The sequence below is a fragment of the Xiphias gladius genome, chromosome 15 (assembly GCF_016859285.1).
Source record: "Xiphias gladius isolate SHS-SW01 ecotype Sanya breed wild chromosome 15, ASM1685928v1, whole genome shotgun sequence".
In the NCBI taxonomy this organism is placed as follows: Eukaryota; Metazoa; Chordata; class Actinopteri; order Istiophoriformes; family Xiphiidae; genus Xiphias; species Xiphias gladius.
In genome coordinates this window covers 14875532-14895316 of record NC_053414.1, presented here as the reverse complement: position 1 = coordinate 14895316, position 19785 = coordinate 14875532, and the positions used below count along the sequence as shown (strand labels likewise).

At 41.0% G+C, this 19785-nt stretch overlaps 1 protein-coding gene across 2 annotated transcripts; it reads left to right on the top strand.

The window, feature by feature from the left end:
- The first annotated feature begins 662 nt into the window (after window positions 1-662).
- Window positions 663-11385, top strand: LOC120799915 (tetraspanin-5). Of its 2 annotated transcripts, XM_040145434.1 has the most exons (10): window positions 663-768; window positions 3462-3512; window positions 4907-5053; window positions 5155-5325; window positions 5446-5571; window positions 8061-8108; window positions 8813-8929; window positions 9021-9082; window positions 9364-9416; window positions 9520-11385. In XM_040145434.1, the coding sequence occupies exons 1-9, from the start codon at window positions 685-687 to the stop codon at window positions 9374-9376; spliced, it is 819 nt and encodes a 272-aa protein (XP_040001368.1). In that variant the 5' UTR covers window positions 663-684; the 3' UTR covers window positions 9377-9416; window positions 9520-11385. The 2 variants fall into 2 exon arrangements, with proteins under 2 accessions (XP_040001368.1, XP_040001369.1); XM_040145435.1 differs by lacking the exon at window positions 3462-3512.
- Window positions 11386-19785: the final 8400 nt, after the last annotated feature.

Below are 19785 nucleotides of genomic sequence, written 5' to 3'. Positions count from 1 at the left end.
AATATTTGATGTGTCAAGCAGCTTCAAGCAGTTTCCTTCATACAGGTAAATAATCATAGGAATTAATATAGACAAAAAAATTTAACCATGATATTATGAAATGTTATATTTTATTCTGCTCAGTATGAAATGAAAAAAACGAGCTGCATTGAACTTCATCATTGTAAAAAGACGCAGGATAAAATAAAATTTCATAATACTGAGGTGACTTAAAATTCTGTTGATAAAGTTTAATTTTATAGTCATGGTCATTTCAGGACCCTCTGCCGGAGGAAGTCCCGCCCCTTCTGTCCACTAAAGACCCTCATTGGTTTCCACACGTGTCAATCAAATAACGGCCATGTATAGATTATGGGTCGGATAGAAGACCATCGGTTTGAGTCTGGTTCAATTCAGCCGCTTTATTTCACCGTTTTACCTTTGGAGATCTGTATCGGAATAAACCGATATACTCAGCGGGACCCTGAAAGATAAAACGCTCCTCGGTCGCTTCGATGCAGAATGATTTTCATAATTAGACGCTAAAAAAAAGAAAGAAGAAGAAGAAGTGACGGCGGGTTTGTCGAGGCTTAAAAAAATAAAAGGGGTGTTTCTCACAACCAGGCTGTCAAACAGACCGAGGACCGTAGATGTGATTCCTCTCCACCGCGGGCGGCGTTTGAGGAAAACAAGAGATCTCTCCAGATGATGTCAGGAAAGCATTTCAAGGCTCACGAAGTGAGCTGCTGCATCAAGTACTTCATCTTCGGATTCAACATCATATTCTGGGTGAGTCCACTGTGAGGCCTGGTGTGCCCTCAGCCGGATCCACTGACATGGCCCGTTTCTGTTCTCCACCAGCAGCAGCTTTAACTGCGATCCCCATGAGAGTCGTGGCCTTTTTTTTCTTCTGTCTTCTTCTTCCCTGTTCCTGCCGGTTTTCGCGGGTGACACGGATGGTGCCCTCCCCGCAGTGGGCTCGACTGCCCCATATGCACTTGCTCCCACTGTCAGCTGTCGGCACGCTTTTGTTTGTTTGTTTTTTTCTCTCGCTCCGTGTTGTCGTCGGCATCAGGGGTTGGAGGGGCTCCTGGTGAAGGACCTTTCCTGACTGTTGGATAACATCGTCGCTTTGTTCGTCCGGGGACACGCTTGCTGCGCCGCGTCGGTGATGCTTGGGTGGGGGCAGAGCACACTGTGCTCCGAGCAGTCGTGTCCATCCCTGGTGGTCCGGTGCTGAGTAACACGACAGTGGGGAGCAAACCTCTACTGTTGTGGTTTGGACTCACCAGTTAACCCCCATCGAGAACCTCTGGAAGTCCCACTTTTGGCCTCCGGTCAACGATTTTTAAACAGGCTGGCTACTTTTTCTGTTTACTGGGGAGAAGAAGTAGGGTCAGACAGGCTTTATGAAGGTGCTAATAGGGACAACAAATGGCTTTAGTAATGTCATTCAATAAAACCAAGTATTTGATAAATACATATTAATGTTGAGGAAAGCCTTATTTGAAAGTAGCCGTGGACCATACGGAATCAGAGCTCAAAGGATTAGTTGATTTTAAAAAAAATTAGTTGAAAACTAAATGACAACATTTTGGATATTTTTTTTTAAATCATTTTTTCAGCAAAATGCCCTGAACATTTGGTTGCCAAATATGAGAATTCACTTCTTTTCTAGGTTTTACATTAAGAATAATTTGGGGTGACTGGCATCGACCAACTGATTAAACATATAATCATGTTCAAAATTAGAATTGTTTTTGCAGCAGTAATATGGAAGAGAGCTGAATAGGGTTGAAACTACTAAATTGTTTTCACAATGATTATTGTACCAATTACTTTTTGATTAATCGATAAAGTATTAAGCCCACAAAACGTCAGAAAATTGTGAAAATGTTCATCCCAATGTTCTTGAGCTAAAAGTGACTGTTTTTTGCGACCGAAACTCAAACATACTTAATGTACAATGATGAAACAAACTGAAAAACCAGCAAAACCACACATTTGAGGAGCTGGAATCAGAGAAAGTTTGACATTTTTGCTTTATGATTGACTGAAATTATTAATTTGTTATCAGAATTGTTGCAAATTAATTTCCTCTTGCCTGACTAATTGATTAGTCAACTCACCGTTCCAGCAATAATCATGACGACATAATACATTTCTGTTGTTTCTGATTCATGGGTAAAATAACCAGGTGGGGGTGTCTGCTTTGGCTAATGCAGTCATTAAAAAACCTGACAATCACATTGATGCAAAAATCCGACACAGCAGTCCTGCTCGTCGATTTGCAGTATTGGCCGCAAAAGGCCTCCTGTGGGCGAAACTCCTATGCTTTTCCTACCATGACATGTCGCGATCTTCTATGTGGAAAAACACCTATAGACTCTAAAGAGAAGTATCACGCCATGAACAGTACAGAAAAGTGTCTCACAGGCAGATGAGCGATTTATATCGTCTCACTATATCATCATGTTGCCTACCCCTATTTGAAAGCTGTGCCATAAGTGGCGCCAAAGTGTTTTTTGCCCCCTCACGGACCTCTGAAGAAGAAGGCCACCTGTCAGGCCCTACAGAGGACCTCGGCCAACCATACAGTCAATGGTCCCGCCGCCATTCATACTGTGTATCATCAGAGGAAGCTGGCTTTGTCAGAAGCATCTGTTCCTCTTTCCTCTGCATCTCGTTCATAAATAATCTCTTGAAAATTTAATCTGCTAAGTGCTTTATATCTATTTATATCTATGAATAAATGGGTTTGACAGCAGTTAGCAGCAGTTCTGTAAAGCGCATCATCATTTGTTAACTTAGCGCTCTTTTAGGTAGTCGTGTCAAGCGCGTTTAGTGGGTTTTTATTCTTGTCATTAATTGTTATTAATCTAAATAGGAATTAAGATTTTGTTTTGATTAAGTTTAGGACCAAATCAAATCACATTTATCATCTGTTGATATTTGAATGACAGATAAAGTCTTAGTATGTCTAATCCACGATATCCAAACTATGCGTTAAAAGTTTGTCAAAATAATATTAACACAAGGTACACTTACTAGCCTGAGCTTTTGTGCACATCACACAGACTTCAGATAAGTTTTTTGCTCTGTTGTGATGGAGAGTTGTTCTGACATCCTACAAGTCTGTTTCTATTAAAGCGACCAGGTCAGTGTTTCTACAGTAAATTCTAGGTTCCTTGAGCAGAGGCACATTTAATCAGATTCTGTTCAATCTCAGTCATTGTGTTTGGTCCAACACCAAGCACCAGCAACTACTATAAGTATAATTGTTTTTGTTTCATTCATTCACAAATCATTCAGTCTGTAAATCGCAAAAGTGATGACAAATGTTTAGTAATGGACCACGGCTAGGAAAAATTTCTCTGAGGTTTCTCTCTCCGTGCTTCTGTGTAAGGACCACGTGTTGCAGTCACAGCAAAATAATCCTGCTCTCTGGTCTCTCTTGTCGCTTTCCTTTTCATCTCTATCAGTTCCTGGGAGTGGCATTCCTTGGCATTGGGTTGTGGGCATGGAGCGAGAAGGTGAGTCTTATGCATTTATTAATTGCGCGCGCCTTTTCACTCGTGGACAATTCATAAACTAAGTGGATCGTTCACATTCATGACTCGTCATTCACGCCCATCTGCCTGCATGAAATGGAAGCGGTGGCTTTACTGAATGAGAGAGGAAAGTAGTGCTTTCCGGTGGGACACCCCTCGGAACAATAGACTCTGAATGGATCCGATGCATTTCACAGATTCATTCATTGTGAACTGTCAGTACTGGGGGTGTAAAAAAGGGACAGAAAGTCCAGAGGGAGTGCCTTGACCTTCACTGAAAAACCTTTAAAGCTGATGATTTCGTAGATTATGGCTTCATACTTTACTTATGGCTGCAACTAACGAATGTTTTCATTATTTATTAATCTGATGATTATTGTGCTTATTATTCAATTAACTGTTTGGTCAATTAAATATCAGAAGATAGTGAAAAATGCCCATCACAATTTCCTAAAGCCCAAGGTGATGTCATCGAATGTCTTGTTTTGAATGACCAACACGCCAAAACCCAAAGAGATTCAATTTACACTAAGATAAGAGGAAAAAAAAAGTGCAAATCCTCACATGTGGAAATGTGGAACTAGAGAATATTTGGCATTTTTGCTTAATAAATGGCTTAAATGATTAAAGGCATAGTTCAACATTTCAGGAAATAGGATGATACGCTTTCATGCCAAGTGTTAGATAAGATCATTGCCACTCCCATGTCTGTACGTTAAAATGAAGCCGGAACCAGCAGCCGCTTAGCTTAGCTTAGCAGAAACAGTGGAAACAGTTAGCCTGGCTCTGTCCAAAGGTAACAAAATCCACCCTCCAGCACCTCTAAAGCTCACTTATTAACACAATATAACTCATTTGTTTAATCCATGCACAAACTGAATTGCAATGGGGGGTTATCTGCAGGGCTCTTTCTTGTCCGGGTGCGGTTGTCCAGCAACCAACCAGTGTAGACTCCAGGAAGCTACTGCTCCCAGCCAGGAAATATTTTGGCACATAACCCCCCCATAAGACCATAACTTTTCAATTTTGGACTGTGTCGCTTTAGAGGTGCTGGTAGCCAGATTTTTTTTTTTTTTTACCTTGGACAGAGCCAGGCTAGCTGTTTCCCCATTTCCAGTCTTTGTCCTAAGCTAAGCTAAAAGGGTGGCTAGCTCCTGATACATATTTACCCTCCGAATGTGAAAGTATTCAAGTTGGGTTTTTAGGGAGATTGCATACGTACAAACTTGGACGCTTAGCAAACTTATTGCCTTACTTAAGAACAATTAGTTTTACTTGCCAATAGTGAGGACAGTGGACTTCAGTGTGTTTATTTCTCTTTGAAAAACTTGACCCTTCTAACCACTCACTCTCACCCTCTTTTGCTTCCTCACCAGGGTGTTCTCTCTAACATCTCATCCATCACAGATCTGGGGGGTTTTGACCCCGTCTGGCTTTTCCTTGTGGTGGGTGGTGTGATGTTCATCCTCGGATTCGCTGGTTGCATCGGAGCGCTGCGTGAAAACTCTTTCCTGCTCAAGTTTGTACGTTCCCCAAGGCTTTCATCAGAGATGTCTTGATCTTCCTTGGTATCATGGTAATGTTTGTTAAATTCAGAGAACTGTTAATGCCTATGTATTTTCAGTTTTCTGTGTTCCTGGGCATCATCTTCTTCCTGGAGCTGACTGCAGGAGTCCTGGCCTTTGTCTTCAAAGATTGGATCAAGGACCAGCTCAACTTTTTCATTAACAACAACATTCGGGCATACAGGGACGACATTGACCTGCAGAACCTGATAGACTTCACCCAGGAATATGTGAGCATTACCTTTCTTTATCCTAAGTAGTGACTTTACCTTGTATAAATCATGGTTGTTCATTTCTTTAGGTCATTGTTGACATATATGTGAGGTTTCGTTGTCTGTTTAACCGTCTAGTGGGAGTGCTGTGGAGCTTTTGGAGCTGATGACTGGAATTTGAACATCTACTTCAACTGCACCGATTCGAACCCGAGTCGAGAGAAATGTGGGGTGCCCTTCTCTTGCTGCACCAAAGATCCAGCGGTATGTCTTCCCAAACACACAAGTCAAATCAAGTCAAATTTTATTTATATAGCCCAATATCATTAATCACAAAGTTGCCTGAAGGGGCTTAATCTGACACCCTCTGTCCTTAGACCATAGAATCGGACAAGGAAAAACTCCCCAGAAAAAACCTTTTAATAGGAAAAAACATGGAAGAAACCTCAGGAAGAGCAATAGACGAGGGATCCCTCTTCCAGGTCGGACAGACAGGCAATAGATATTGTGTGTACAGATCAGGCAGGAGAGGGACAGAGGTCCCAGGACAGCCGATGTCAGGCACACAGAGTCTAAATGAAAAGAGAGGACAGGTAGGAGAAAATAGGGAGGGAGAGAGAGAAGGAAAGAGAGAGATATAGACAAACAGCCTGGATGCTCATGTGCTTGAGGGAATAAACAACAGATGGTTTGAGAGATGCAGTGATTATCAGAAAGTTTAAAGTAATCTCGTCGGCAGGACAACATGGACTACACTCTACATGCTGGGTTTAATGGATTCTCTGAAACTGAGACCGTCCAGCCGACGGTAGAATGGAAACAGGTACCAGGCCTGAAGCGAATAAAGCAAATTATAACCCACCAACTGAAAGTTAAGGCGCAGGTCTTTCTAATTCACAGCCAGTTCATTCACTCTTAGGGTAAAGCCGAAAATCCTGTGGGTTTAATTTGTTGTTTTTGTGTCTTAGAGCTTGAATTCGAATTTAGTAGGTCTCTATCTAACATGTTGAAACCTTTACACTGCCAGTAGTTGAAGGGGAAATCGTTAAGGTCCTCCCTGTGACAGATAGCTTGGTTATCTGTGTCCTCCAGAAGGCTGGCTGACGTTGTCAACTATCATGGCTGACTTCCAAACAGGACATCCAGGCCCCAGTGTTTAGTCCTCTCAGACTCTGCCAGCACAGCAAAGTCTGAAAGTTGCTGGGAGGGAGTTACCTTGACAAAGTTATTTTTTTGGCAGAAAAACACTCTTAACAGCTGCTAACTTGTGCAAAGCAGTGACAGCCAAACAGACTTGCACAAGAGTATTTTTTTATTTGCTGACCCAAGGACAGGCTGTTCCAACAAGGTCATCCTCTTTGAGAGCAACATTTCTGCCTCATCTCTGTCAAACATAAGATACAGCAACCACTCCAACGCATTTTCAGTATGAGCCTTCTAGATTTTAGCACTTAGGAGTTCCCCACAGAAATATTTTGCTCCTGTGTCTTATTTATTATAATTTCATGTCACTTGTTGCTGTGTGCAGTTACATGTATATCACATTGAGTTTCCCTGTAATTAATTGTGCCATATAAATAAATTGCCTTTCCTTTAAGTCCCTGAGGCCAAGTCCAAGTCAAGGCACATGTTTTCATGAGCAAATTTCAAGACAGTTTCAAGTGTATTTTAGGTCTCTAACTGCTGACTATTAAAATGACACATACAGTAGTTCAATGAGGAGGCTGGCATTTTTCTGTATTTTTTAATGTCATCAAATACCATAAAAAGATACAAACCAACAATCTGTTTGTCAGTCTCTCAGTACTTTCTGACATCTCTGCCTTGTTTGTGGTTCTAGGCACCAAGCCCATTTCGTCCTACGAAAGAACTAAATCTTGGAGAAAAAAAAAAAAAAAAGGGTCACAAATGTACAATTTCATTTAAAAAAAGGCTTTGTAATTTCGTAAAACAGCTGGGCACTGTAGTTTTTAAAAGACTTTACTCAGAAAGGAGTAAATAGTGCATTTATGTGTTTTTAATAGTTTTGTACAACAGTGGAACTCTAAGGCAAAAACAAATAAGCCATATCATGCTGTGGCTGCACAGGAAATACTTAGTGGTTATTTTGGGGTGTTTTTCCTTGTCCGATTCGAGTGTCGAAGGACAGAAGGTGTCGTAACGCTGTACAGATTTGTTAAGCCCCATTGAGGCAAATTTGTGATCTATGATATTGGGCTAACATGGGCGAGCTGTTTCAATGTACAAGCCTAATAATTAAATTTAAAAGACCTGCACGTCGCCGTCTTATTTATTTTTCAGTTGTTTCAGGGTTTTACCAGGTTAAACCGTGTGTCAAGTCTCTCAGCAGCCAAGTCCAAGTGAAGTCCAAAGTTCTAATTTTTCTGACCTGAACCTGACTCAAATGCAAGTGTTGAGTTTAAGGTCTACAGCTCTGGTTCTGTGCAGATTTACACAGGCTCAGTTCATTGGGACCACTGCTGTCCAGTACATCCCCAGAAGCCAGACCCACTACAGTCACATGCTGGACAGCAGTGCTCCTGGTGATGTAATGGTATAACATGCAGGGGTAGTGGCAGTGACAACAAGTGACACAATCGTTATAGTTGTAAAAAAAAAAAAAGAAAAGGGAAAATTAAGTACAGGTTGAAACCAAGCAGCGACAACTTGCAAATTTAAGACAACATTTTATCTAAATATATTGAATTCACCTTTTGAAAAATGTGTAAGCAAGAACCGTCTTCTCTTCACAGGAGGACGTCATCAACACTCAGTGTGGATACGACATCCGAGCAAAAACGGTGAGATAACTGACACTGATGACAGAAACCGAGACACTCATCTAAAAGTAAGCCGGTGCTATAAAACAGCATGAAGAGTGGAATTCGCTCTTGCTTATTTTGCCTGAGGTCGCTTTATATAGTTGCATGTGGTCATGAGGTGCTCCACCCTGGGCAAAATATTCCACTTTCAGTATGTTTCCCAACTCCTCACTCCTCAAAACACAGCAGCTGGCTCTCCATCAGCCCTTTGGCTCGTGTGGTATTACTCATGCTTCAGCAATGCACTGGGAAGTGAAACCCTTCCCCCATCATTAGCTTTGGCCTTACTCCATAGTAGCATAATGTACGGAAAGGGCTGCATTTGTTTTCTTGACTGTAAATGTGAGGGGGAAAAGGCAGAGTGAAGCAGTTTTAACGAGTCAGAGCAGGAAAACAATGAGCTGAGTGTGTGTTAAAAACTGGGTAATAGTAGTTCAGAGGCATTTTAATGTAAAGGGCTTTTGAGGAGACCACAAAAATAAAAAGGAAAATGCTACACTACCATTACAAATTGTTGTAAAAATGTTGTCAGCTGTTGCGAAGTAAACACGATTGATCACAGTAACTCTAAGATTTAAAACTTTTCAAAGGATCATCAAAGTAAAAGCCAAAACATTCATCTGCACCTGATTATTAGGCCATAAAATTGGTTTGACTGGTGTGTTTTGTAAATGTTCCTCCAGGACTCTGAGCAGCGGACTTTCATCTATATCAAAGGCTGCGTCCCTCAGTTTGAGAAGTGGCTTCAAGACAACCTGACAGTGGTGGCGGGCATCTTTATTGGGATCGCATTACTACAGGTGAGGGACAGTGTGAACAGTTTACTTTTACATCTGATCTCTCTCAACTTTTCATGAACCTTATATGTAATTTCTTCGTTTCTGGTTTCAGATTTTTGGCATCTGTTTAGCACAGAATCTCGTGAGTGACATTGAAGCTGTGAGAGAGAGTTGGTAAGTATCAACAGTTCATTGATTCAAGTGCAATTTCACTTTGGTTTGGATCAAAGATTTGTCAATAATCAGCGATAATGTTGGGAATCATTCCCTACTTGGGCCTACTTGCACAATTTTATTGTGAGGCCGATGCATTTCAGCTTGTGGCCTTCGTCAGAGTGCATGCACTTGCCCTAAGCACAGCCTCAAGGAGCTGTCACCAAGTCTTGATATGTATTTGTGCATTTTATGTCTTGATTTTATTGCACTTGTTCTTAAACCTGCCCCGTTTTGTGCAGTTTGTTTACGTAAGACCTCCAGAGAGTCACCAAAGGCAAGGAGGATGTACCAGGTGAGCACTATTCGATCATTGCAACATAAACTATTGCCCCCACCCCGCTCCCGGACTGTGTTTATACAGAAATGTTTTTTTTTTGTTTGTTTGTTTTTTACAGGACTCTGAAGTTTGGGCACCAGCAATGAAGGGAAATAAATTAATCAGCTAATGTGTCCAGAGTAAAGAATTCTCATTCCGATGTACATAATAAATTTAGAGTTATTTTTAGGGTTATTTGTGGCCCTATTCCTGAATGAAGTATGTACTGTAGCTCTCATACAGTACAAGCGAAACAAATGCAGTATAGGCAGGTATGATGGTAAAGCGGCTCTCAAGAAGCCTGTAATGATGGAGGAGGGGGTCATAATTTATAAACAGGAGCCATGAAGGTAGATTTGTTGTTTTCTCTGAGGTAGCACTTCATTTATAAAAGAGCCCCAGTTTCATATGTCTCACAGCTGCAGTTTTTAACATTTCATGTGAGGGTTGTGTAAAAAGCTGAAGTGATTCTGGAAATGCACTGCATGCCTATTGTCTACTGATAGGACATTGGCTTTCCTAAATGTATTTCACTAATGTTAAGTATTTTCAAATATTTGTAAAATAGTCACCAGTTTAGAGTGAAATCAGCTGGTTAGCACTTTGTTGAATGTTTAATGAGATCTACTTAAAGCTATGGAGAATTAACTTCAAATTATTTCCATATGTGAGATGATCACACATATATCATACAGATAAATGCAGTTTGTGAGCAGAGATTTGTGGGGCTGAGGTGGATATAGTTTTAGCATCATGAAGGAAAATCATGGATGGAATAGGTTTTTTAAGTTGCAGTTAGTATGATTTGGGCAGTAACATAAAATAAATCTCCAAATATACGGAAATAAGCCAGAAGGTCTGGCGTGTAAATAAAAACAAATTCAGCCTTAAGCACTTTAATCTTCATTTGAGAGTGATGAAGCTCATTGCAGCCGCTCGGCTTTTGCCACGATTAACTGTTATTTTAGTCGAGCAGCAGCCACTTGAGGGGGCACTTTACTTAAAAAAAGAGAGAAAAAAAAAAAGAACAACTTACAAATTGCATTTGCAACTTCATGGTGCTCCATAGCTGTAAGATTCCTCCTGAGTTGGTCTAAAATCAGCCTGACAAAACAAATGTGTCAGCACATTTTAAGTGTTGTGCCGTTCCTTGCACATTACCTTTATCTTTACTGTCAGTCTGTTCGTTCATCCATTCATTTTTTTAATGTGTTTCTTTGATGAAATCTGCCTAATTGATGATATACCTTTTGTTAGTTGCGAGCGATTTTCCTGTTTTGCTCTCTGAGTTTTCTCTTGAAAATTAGGATACAAGCTGTTTTCAAGGCTCATAATAATGAATGGCATGCTGATACCTCTTGGTGGCAATTCACTGAACATAGAAGTAATTCATAGCCTACATACATATTGTACTTGAAATCAGAGCACAGAGGCTCTCTCACCAGCATTATTTTTAATGCAAACTTGGAAACTAAGATACAGTTTATATGTTTTTTTATTTCTAGACATTAACTGGACACACATACTTTACATTCAACCTTCAATAGAACAGCAAAGCATGGAAGTAAAAGCAGCCATTTCATTTAGAGTCGCAGTGAACCTGCAGCAGGTTACACATGGCTTTTCCTTTGCCTCGAAGAACTGAGTTCTTCAATGTTTACACAAAGGATGTTAAACAATATACGTCTGCAATTTGAAATCTTATGATAAATGTATAAATTGGCCACGGTGTCAAATATCCTTTTTTTTTCCCCCAGTGAAAGCTTGTTGATGATTGTTGGTGTTTACTGATCACACTCGTTCTTACCACTCAGTGCCATACTTGTAATTACTTCATACTCCTGATTACAACTTTACTTTTGTTTCATGTGTACACCTGATTCGTGTAAATAACTGGATTGTGACAGGTTGTAAATATATATCTTAATAAATGTGTTTCTTTGTACACTTTTGTCTGTGTATACTTTATGTAGATTGTAACGTGATGTTTTGGTGATCTCGGCCACATATAGTCATGTAACTTTACATTTTCTAACAAAACTTACAGTTGAGTGTAGCTTTTTATCTGAACAAGTAGATAAATGAGGGGGTATCAGGCGCAAGTCCAGGGTCCCAAGGGATCAGGGGACCCCTGGGCCTGTGCTCGGTAGGCCTGCTAAACATACAAGTCCCTGTGTGGATGGGTGTTCAGCTGTCTGGGGAGTGAACTTAGAACTGCATTGTAGGTCGCTGACAGGTGTTGTCTCAGACCACCTCCTCTGTTTAGTGACGGTTGTTAGAGATTGACAAAAATGGCTTCTTCACTCCTCTTTCAAACCATCTGTCTTCTCTGGCCAAAATGCGTACATCGATCGATGTAGGCAAGACAGCTGAACACCCATCCACAACGGGACTAGTGACCTCAGTGAACTCACATGATGGCAGGGTGGGTCAACGACTCACTTGTCACCCTAATGACCCTCGCGGTGTTAGGACCCATCCACACCTTGACCCATGTGATCCTACAAATGACATGATGACCGTGAGGGTCAACGACTTATTTGACCTCAGTGACTCAGAAGTGTTGCTCATCTCACCGGAGGATATTTACCTGGAACTCCCAACTGGTCAGCACTGAAGAATCCTTTCGGATGAGAGGCAAAACGTCTTCAAGGACTTCAAGCAAGTCCAGTTGCCTTCACATAGCGTTTAAAGAATAACATGACCTGGATGACTGAGAATCTTCACAGATGTCAAAGTGAGATCTTAACTAAGAATTAATTGGTGAAAAACACTGGTGTCTATCAGATTTTCTGAGAAGTTAGAAAGTACATGCACTGGCTTCAGAAAGTGTTCAGACCCTTTCTCTTAATTTTTAGTGGCTAAAATTGCCATTTTTGCCCATCCGTTTACACTCAATAGCCCATAATGACAAAGTGAAAACATGTTTTCAGAAATTCAAATCTGAAATCTCATTTAAAAAAGTAGTCAGACCCTTAATTCAGTACTTTGTAGAGGCGCCTTTATTAGCAATTACAGCGTCTACTCTTCTTGGGTCATTATATACAAGATTTGCACACCTGGATTTGGGCAGTTTATCCATTATTCCTGGCAGATCCTCTCAGGCTCCGTCAAGTTGAATGGGAAGCGTCTGTGAACTGCCACCTTCCGGTCTCCACAGATGTTCTATAGGGTTTCAGTCTGGGCTTTGGCTGCCTAACTCAAAGACTGTCAGAGACTCCAGCATTGTCTTCGTTATATGCTTTGGCTCAGGTGAAACAAACAGTTAACTCTTAGTTATAGTTGTAAAATTGAGCCCTTGGAGAGCTTTGTGGAGATCTCAGAGGTCAATTTCCAAAGATGGTGGATTTCATTATCATTATCAAGAAAGTTCACACACCAAAAGAGTGAAAAGACCAAAATCACTTGATGCTTGTTTTTTAGTAGTTTTAAACAGCTGCCATTTTCTCGGCAAACAACATAGTGGGGAGTGCAATCTTCCACCGCACTGTCTTGCTCTCTATTTCATCTTCTCAATTTACAGTCTGCTGTCATGCACACTTCCTGATCGGGAACCAATAGCAGTGTAAGCAGAGGGTCACATGTTGGACTCCTCTGCTCTTTGACGTTCACCATGTCGGACCTGAACAGAGGGTGAGTTTCCAAAAGGAGTTTTTCTAAGTTGGTACTTGACTCTAGAGCCTATGAACAGTATATGTACAAGTTGCACAGTAGTCGTGAGGCCTTTTACCCGTGATAATGACAATCTGCAACCTGCCTGTTCACCCGTGTCGTAGTAACCACGTTGAATGCCTATTGTTGTTGTTTTCCCACACTCGGGGTACTTGACTTGACATTGAGGGGCTAACCCCACATATTCCCCACGATTTAAACCCACTAAAACTATTTTATCCGGCCGCTTTCCGTAATTCGTAGAACAATGATCATCTAATTCTGGATTAATGAATGACATAAAAACAGGGTATCTGCAGGTCTTGAAATGTCTTGAACGCATTGAATTCAGTTGATAGAGTTCCGGTCTTAGGAGGTGTTGAAAAAGTCTTACACTTCTGTGATGTTGGGAGACATTGTACACCTATAAACTAAAAGTGGGATTGTTTTGACAGTCACTTCTTGCAGATTTTCAGTCTCCATGAGACGTGAAGCAAATACTGTCACTATGGCCCAATTCCAAATTACACTCGCAGATGACTCAAGCGTCAAAGGTCAAGCGACCTTGGGGACAAAGTGATATTTTCCTCTGTTGTATATAACAGAATATTGTGGGAAATATATCTCCAGCCAAAAAATGACAAAGAGCGAAGTTAGCAAACTATGGTGGCTGTTTTATTAGGAGGCAGGAGACCATGCAAGCACTTGAGCAGCCTTTCGTACACTAAGAACCCCTAAACACAATAGCCCCCCCTTTAGGCCATAACAGATAACATAGTGTCCCAAAACAGCACTGGTTTTATAGCTCCTCCCCTGTAGTTGAACACTTAAAACCATTTTCTGTTTACGTATCGAGAATTTCTCGAAAAAAAAAAAAAATCCAAATAAACTCACGACGGCTGAACACACACCTACAAAAGGTTTTCAATTCAACTAACTTTGTAAAGTTTGTAACTTTGTGTTTGTAAATACTGTTTGCTGTCCATAACGTGACACCTGCAGCCATAGTCTCCATCTGTCAGTCCACGATAAAACCAAACGTTGAGTCAGGCGCACATTTGTCTTTGGGTGCTCCGTGCATCCGGAACTTGAAGGGATTTCCAGAGCTTTGTCAGTCACCTCTGAGCACTGAGATTCCTCTGGTGTCTGCTCACAGACAACACAGACGGTGTCAGTGTCCTTCACATCATCTCCTGGATCAATATGGTAATCCCAGTCTCCTTCAGCTCTTGTTACAGTCTGTTCTGGAGCCACATTCTTTCTCTCTGTTTCCAGCATCTGATTTACATGTCTTTTTATACATGTTCCATTCACATTCACTAAGTATGTTAGTGGACCCAAAACATCAGTAATCACACCATCCAACCACTTCTCTCCTCCTCTGTAGTTTTTTTTATAAGCACTGCCTGACCCACAGAGAAAGACCCGAGTTTCCCTTTCATACCTGACTGTTTTGGAAAACTCACTGTTTGGAAATACTGAGATACCTCTTGTTTTTCTAGAGACAATCTAGTACAGACCTGTCATTTCAAAAACACCTCTGCTGGCATTTTCTTGGCAGTTCTATGTGGCATGTTTAGGTAGCTAAACAAGAATTTGGCAACACAATGCTGCAAGGACTTGTCACCTGCTGCTCTATTCTATGCTAGAGACTTTCTGAAGTTTCGGACCAATCTTTCAGCCAAACAATTTGAGGCTGGAGGATAAGCTGGAGTTTCGATGTGTTTAACTGCATTCAACTTAAAGAATGATGCAAATTCAAGAAACGTGAGAAAAATCTGCTTATTATCCTCTGCAAAATCACAGTGTTTTCTCTCCTATGGACCTTTAGCCTTGTTTCCAAGTATGTACAGTCTCTCTGGTACATACTTTGGCCATCCTGCAAAAACATACTGTTTCTCTTTTGCCAGTACAGGATCTCTCCAAGTCTCCTGTGCTATGTTTTTTGCAGTGTGAGGAAGACGGTCTAAGTAAGACACCCTGAATGCTGGTTTTGGTTTTGGAAATCTGTCATCTGGTATTGGGAGTCCGGATAATGCATCAGAATTTCCGCTCTGCCCAGATGGTTTGTACCGAATCTCATATGTATATGCAGCTAAAATCAGGGACTAAGGGAGGTACCCCTGTTTCTGGACCTGAGATCTTTAGTAGTTGTTTGTGGTCTGTTACCAGATTGAATTAAAAGTGAAACTAATACTCACGAAATTTAATCACCCCAAAAACCAACCCTAGTTGCTTGTAAGCAACCTAGAAGCAAAAGCTATAGATTTTTCACTGCCATTTGGGATCTTGTGTGAGATCACTGCACCTATCCCTACAGGTGAAGCAGCACATGCTAGTATTAGTGGTAGATCTGGATTGTAATGTACAAGAACTCTGTTAGTAAGAAATGTTTTTTAGCTTCCTTAAATGCTTTCTGGCCTGATGCTGACCATTCCCACTTAGCATCTTTCTGCAGTAACCCTGTCACAGGTGCTATTAGGGTTGAAAGGTTAGGTATGAACTTACCATAGTAACATTTATAGTTTTAATGTCTTGATCCAGTCCCTTTCCAGTAATGCTGGACCATTAATTTTGACCACAAGCAAGTTAAGTGTGCGACTGTAGCCATTGCACTTCACTTTTACATATTGCACCACCCCCAAACACCTTAGCGCCCCCTTGAGGTGGTAAAAGATAACAAAGCACCACAAAGCAGTCCTGGTATTATAACAGTACATTCTTCTCAAGCATTGACATAATTTTCTTTCATACAACACATCCTCGTTTTTGTTTTATCGTTTATCACACATTCTGTGATTTTATTTGAGACAGTAAAGTCAGCGTGAGGAAAACAAAGGTGTACGTGCTTGATCTAAAATTCTTGACAAAGTAGAAAGACAGAACTCTTACATTTGTATGTTGTTTCTTCCATTCTCCTGTTGCATATGCACTTCCTGCCAGGACGACTGTGAGCCTGCACCAATGCAGGATTTCACAGTCCACTTAGACTCGATAACTTGTTTGGGAAGGCCCTTAATATGGCAAACTTCCACGTGAATGGGCAAACAGAGGTGGAGGGGATAGGGGCTGGTTTGGGATTCTGCCTACTACCAGCTACAAGAGCTACGAAGGTCATCATTTCAAAATGGACAAATGTCGATTTTAGCAAAGGGAACATAAGTTAATAAATGATAACATGAGCATTATAATCGTGATGCAGGACTGTTGTATTAGACCGCATTCGTTTTACCTGCACATACCTAATAAAACAGATATAAATAAAAAGCTCCACACTGAAACATAATGTGGGGAAACGCAAAAGGGGAATTCTGTGCTAAAATGACCGTAACTTTGGAAGATATCAACTTGATTTGTGTAACTCGGACTGCTGAAGCCTCGTATTTACTTCAGATATTCACATCACTTTGATTGGAAGAATGTTAAGCTGTTTGATCGACAGGGAAATCAGCGGTTAGGAATATTCCCAGCAGAGGCACGTCCTACATCTGTCCTACATAAGTGCATTCGGGTGTGATGCCTTCACTAACACTTCACTAACTTCAACTTCTACACCTCCATGAATAAAAACACTACACCTTACTGAGATACACTCCTTCTCATTTGTCTCCTAATGGGTTCAGGTATCTAGGTATTTTTGTATCTTTTACTTTTGATGATATGATAAAAATGGATTTAGTCCCAATGGTGAAGGAAATTATAAGAGATCTTCAAAGATGGAGCCCTTTATAAGTTTATAAGTATTTATAAAAATACTGAGAAACAAACTCCACATGGAAAAAGGCGTCCTGAGTAAATTAAGGAAAAAACACAACACCTCGAAAGAGAGAGAGACCAGGAGGAAAGAGAATAGAGCACAATGTAGGTTCCACATAAAGATCATAATAACAGGGCTGATAATAAGACTTCGGTTCCTTTGCAGAACCTGGTGGAACTCCGTGTCTAACTGAGGCAGTTCAGGAAGACATCTTTTGCTCTGAAAAACACAAGAGTTTTATAACATTTTACAGAGAACTGATCATGAACTGGTCATGAAAACATTTAACAACCAGCTCCACTGCTGAGAAAAAACAAACAAAGACTTTCTGATTAAACGCAATTTCCTGTTAAATGATTCAACATCAAGAGACTATGAATAGGCCGTGGTTACATGTGATAAATGATGCAGTCATACATAATGTGTAAAATGTCTCCATTTTGGAAACTGAGTCTTCAATCAATCAACCAAATCCTTTGACAGGGACAGATACACACTCATTACACTGACTGTGACTTACCTTAAACATCTCTTCTTCCACTTGCTCATTCTTTTATTGGGCTTGTTGGCTCCGTTCTGATCATCTTCCCTCTCTTGGATACCATCAGACCACACTTATCTAGTCCGAATGACATTCGGATGTCGTTGCTCTAGATCCTGGTGAGGTGGATCAGTGAGTCGATGTCTCGCTCATTCCTGGCATACAGCTTGATGTCATCCAATTAGAGGAGGTGACTGATGGTTGTTCCGCTTCGGAACTGGTACCCGTAGCCACTCTTGGCTGAGGGTGTTCAGGCCTATGCAGAGCAGCAGTGCGTCACCTTTATATATGCCGCACTTGATGGTAACTTGGCTTTTAGTTGGCCTCCAGAGTTGTTTTCCAAAGCCCCATTGAGTTCTTGATGAAGGCTCTTAGTGTCCTGTTGATGTTGTACATTTCCAAGCACTCCAGTATCCATGTGTGTGGCATTGAGTCTGTGTGGAGCCTGTAGTCTGGGTGCGTCCCATCAATCAACAGCTGTTTCATTTGTGCTGCCAGGTACAGCTGGCAGCACATTGGTGTTATGTGATGCCTCCTTCTCCTGTATGCTCTTCCAGTATTGTTCAGTCTCAGCCCTGGGAGGACCTTGTCACTTTGGATGGATTTCTTCAGGCCTCTTCAGTGCCAGTGCCTCAGGTATGAGGTTGAGTTGTACTTGTACTTCCTGGGTATCCTGGGTATCCCTTTCATCCCCACACCTTTCTGTAGGTCTGAGAGTTGACTAACTGCTCTCCGTATTGCCTTGATCATGGCCTCCAGCCTGTTCTCCATGGGGGGTAATGCTCTTTGTGGCTTTCTGTGTTCCCCAACACCTGACACGGACCTTGTTGACCCGGGCAACGTCCGAGCCGGTATGACTCTCGAATTTGCGGTATCACTCATACTGATCAAGGACCTTGCCAAAGGGTCCACACTTTGTTACCCTACCCTTGCCGGGATTCGCCAAAGTCAGCAGTGTTAACCACTGAGCTATCCAGCTGTCCACATATATACATATGCTCTCTGTGGCTTATGGTGTTCCCCAACACCAAAGGTGCTTTCATCCTTCCTTCAATTCTGACCAAGCTCCCTGTCCCTGCTGCTGAGATGCACCGCCATAGCACGATGCCCGATTTCTTCCAGTTGTTTAGTCAGTTGTTTTATGAAGCACACATCTTTAATCTGCTTCAGTTAATTATTTTCCCTCATTTTTTTTGTAATCATTCGTTTGATCTCTTTAATGAAACTTAATGATGCTGTTTCTTGGTTGCTTTCACTTGTGCAGCAACTAGTGACTTAGTTAAGACAGGTGCTATATAAATAAAGATTATTCATATTCTTATTATTCATATTATTGTATGTAGATTTATTGTATAGCTCCTCAAGTAACAATTCTTATTGTTCTTAAATGGTCTTTATTTGCTTATTTATACTGCGCTTTGTATCCCATGCTTCATCAATTTGCACTATTTGCACGGTCAGGGAAAGATAGGGAATCTAAGCATTTCACTGCACGTGTACTTGGTGTGATTGCATATCTGTTTGATTAAATTTTAATATGTTTCAAGATTATTTTATTGTATTGTACTGTATCTATCTACAGGAATTGTTTTGTACTTTGTCTGTATTCTATTCTGTTGTTGTTGTTGATTCTTCATTCAGTTTCCCTTTCCTTTGTTTGCAATAAGTTTGACTTTTATCATTATCTTTATCCAGGAACAAAAGTATATTTTCTTTTGAGATAATCTCACAAAATAGGGAAAGGTTGTTCATTCCTGTCGTTGTTAAAAAGGCAGGAATCATCCCTCACTGCTCCACAGGTCATGGCATAAAGTAACTGAAATTCCTGGTACTCTATCAGTCGAAGATGATCTGTGACAGATACAGTGTCCACCGCAGAGGCCCAGCAGCAGCTCCTGACTGCTGGCTTATGTTAGACGTTGACATCAGAACTATTATCTACTGACAGACCAGCTTCCTAATTACTTGAGACGTTTAGCTTCAGGACAGTGAGGGAATCATCAGTGTGTCGTGTGTGGGTGGGTGTGTGTGTGTGTTGTACAGGGATTATATAACCTCAACCTAAAGAGACAAACACTCTGTAAAGACACATCAGTGCTGAAATGATCTTCTGTCTGTTTTCAGTGTGACTCGCCATCAGAAGCTGCGAACTGGTAACCACCTCTGGAGAGGAAGACAGTCAACATTGGCAGACAAACACTGACACCCACTGGTTGCTCAGATAAATTCACATTTCCTGTATTCAGATTTGCTGGATAGTGTTTCTGTCACCTTTTTGGAGTTCAGTGATAAAATGTAACTGTGTACATTTACTCTGTAAGTACTGCACTTAAAGAGAATTTTGAGATGCTTGTAGTTTACTGTGAGTGAGTATTTCCATTTTGTACTACCTTGCA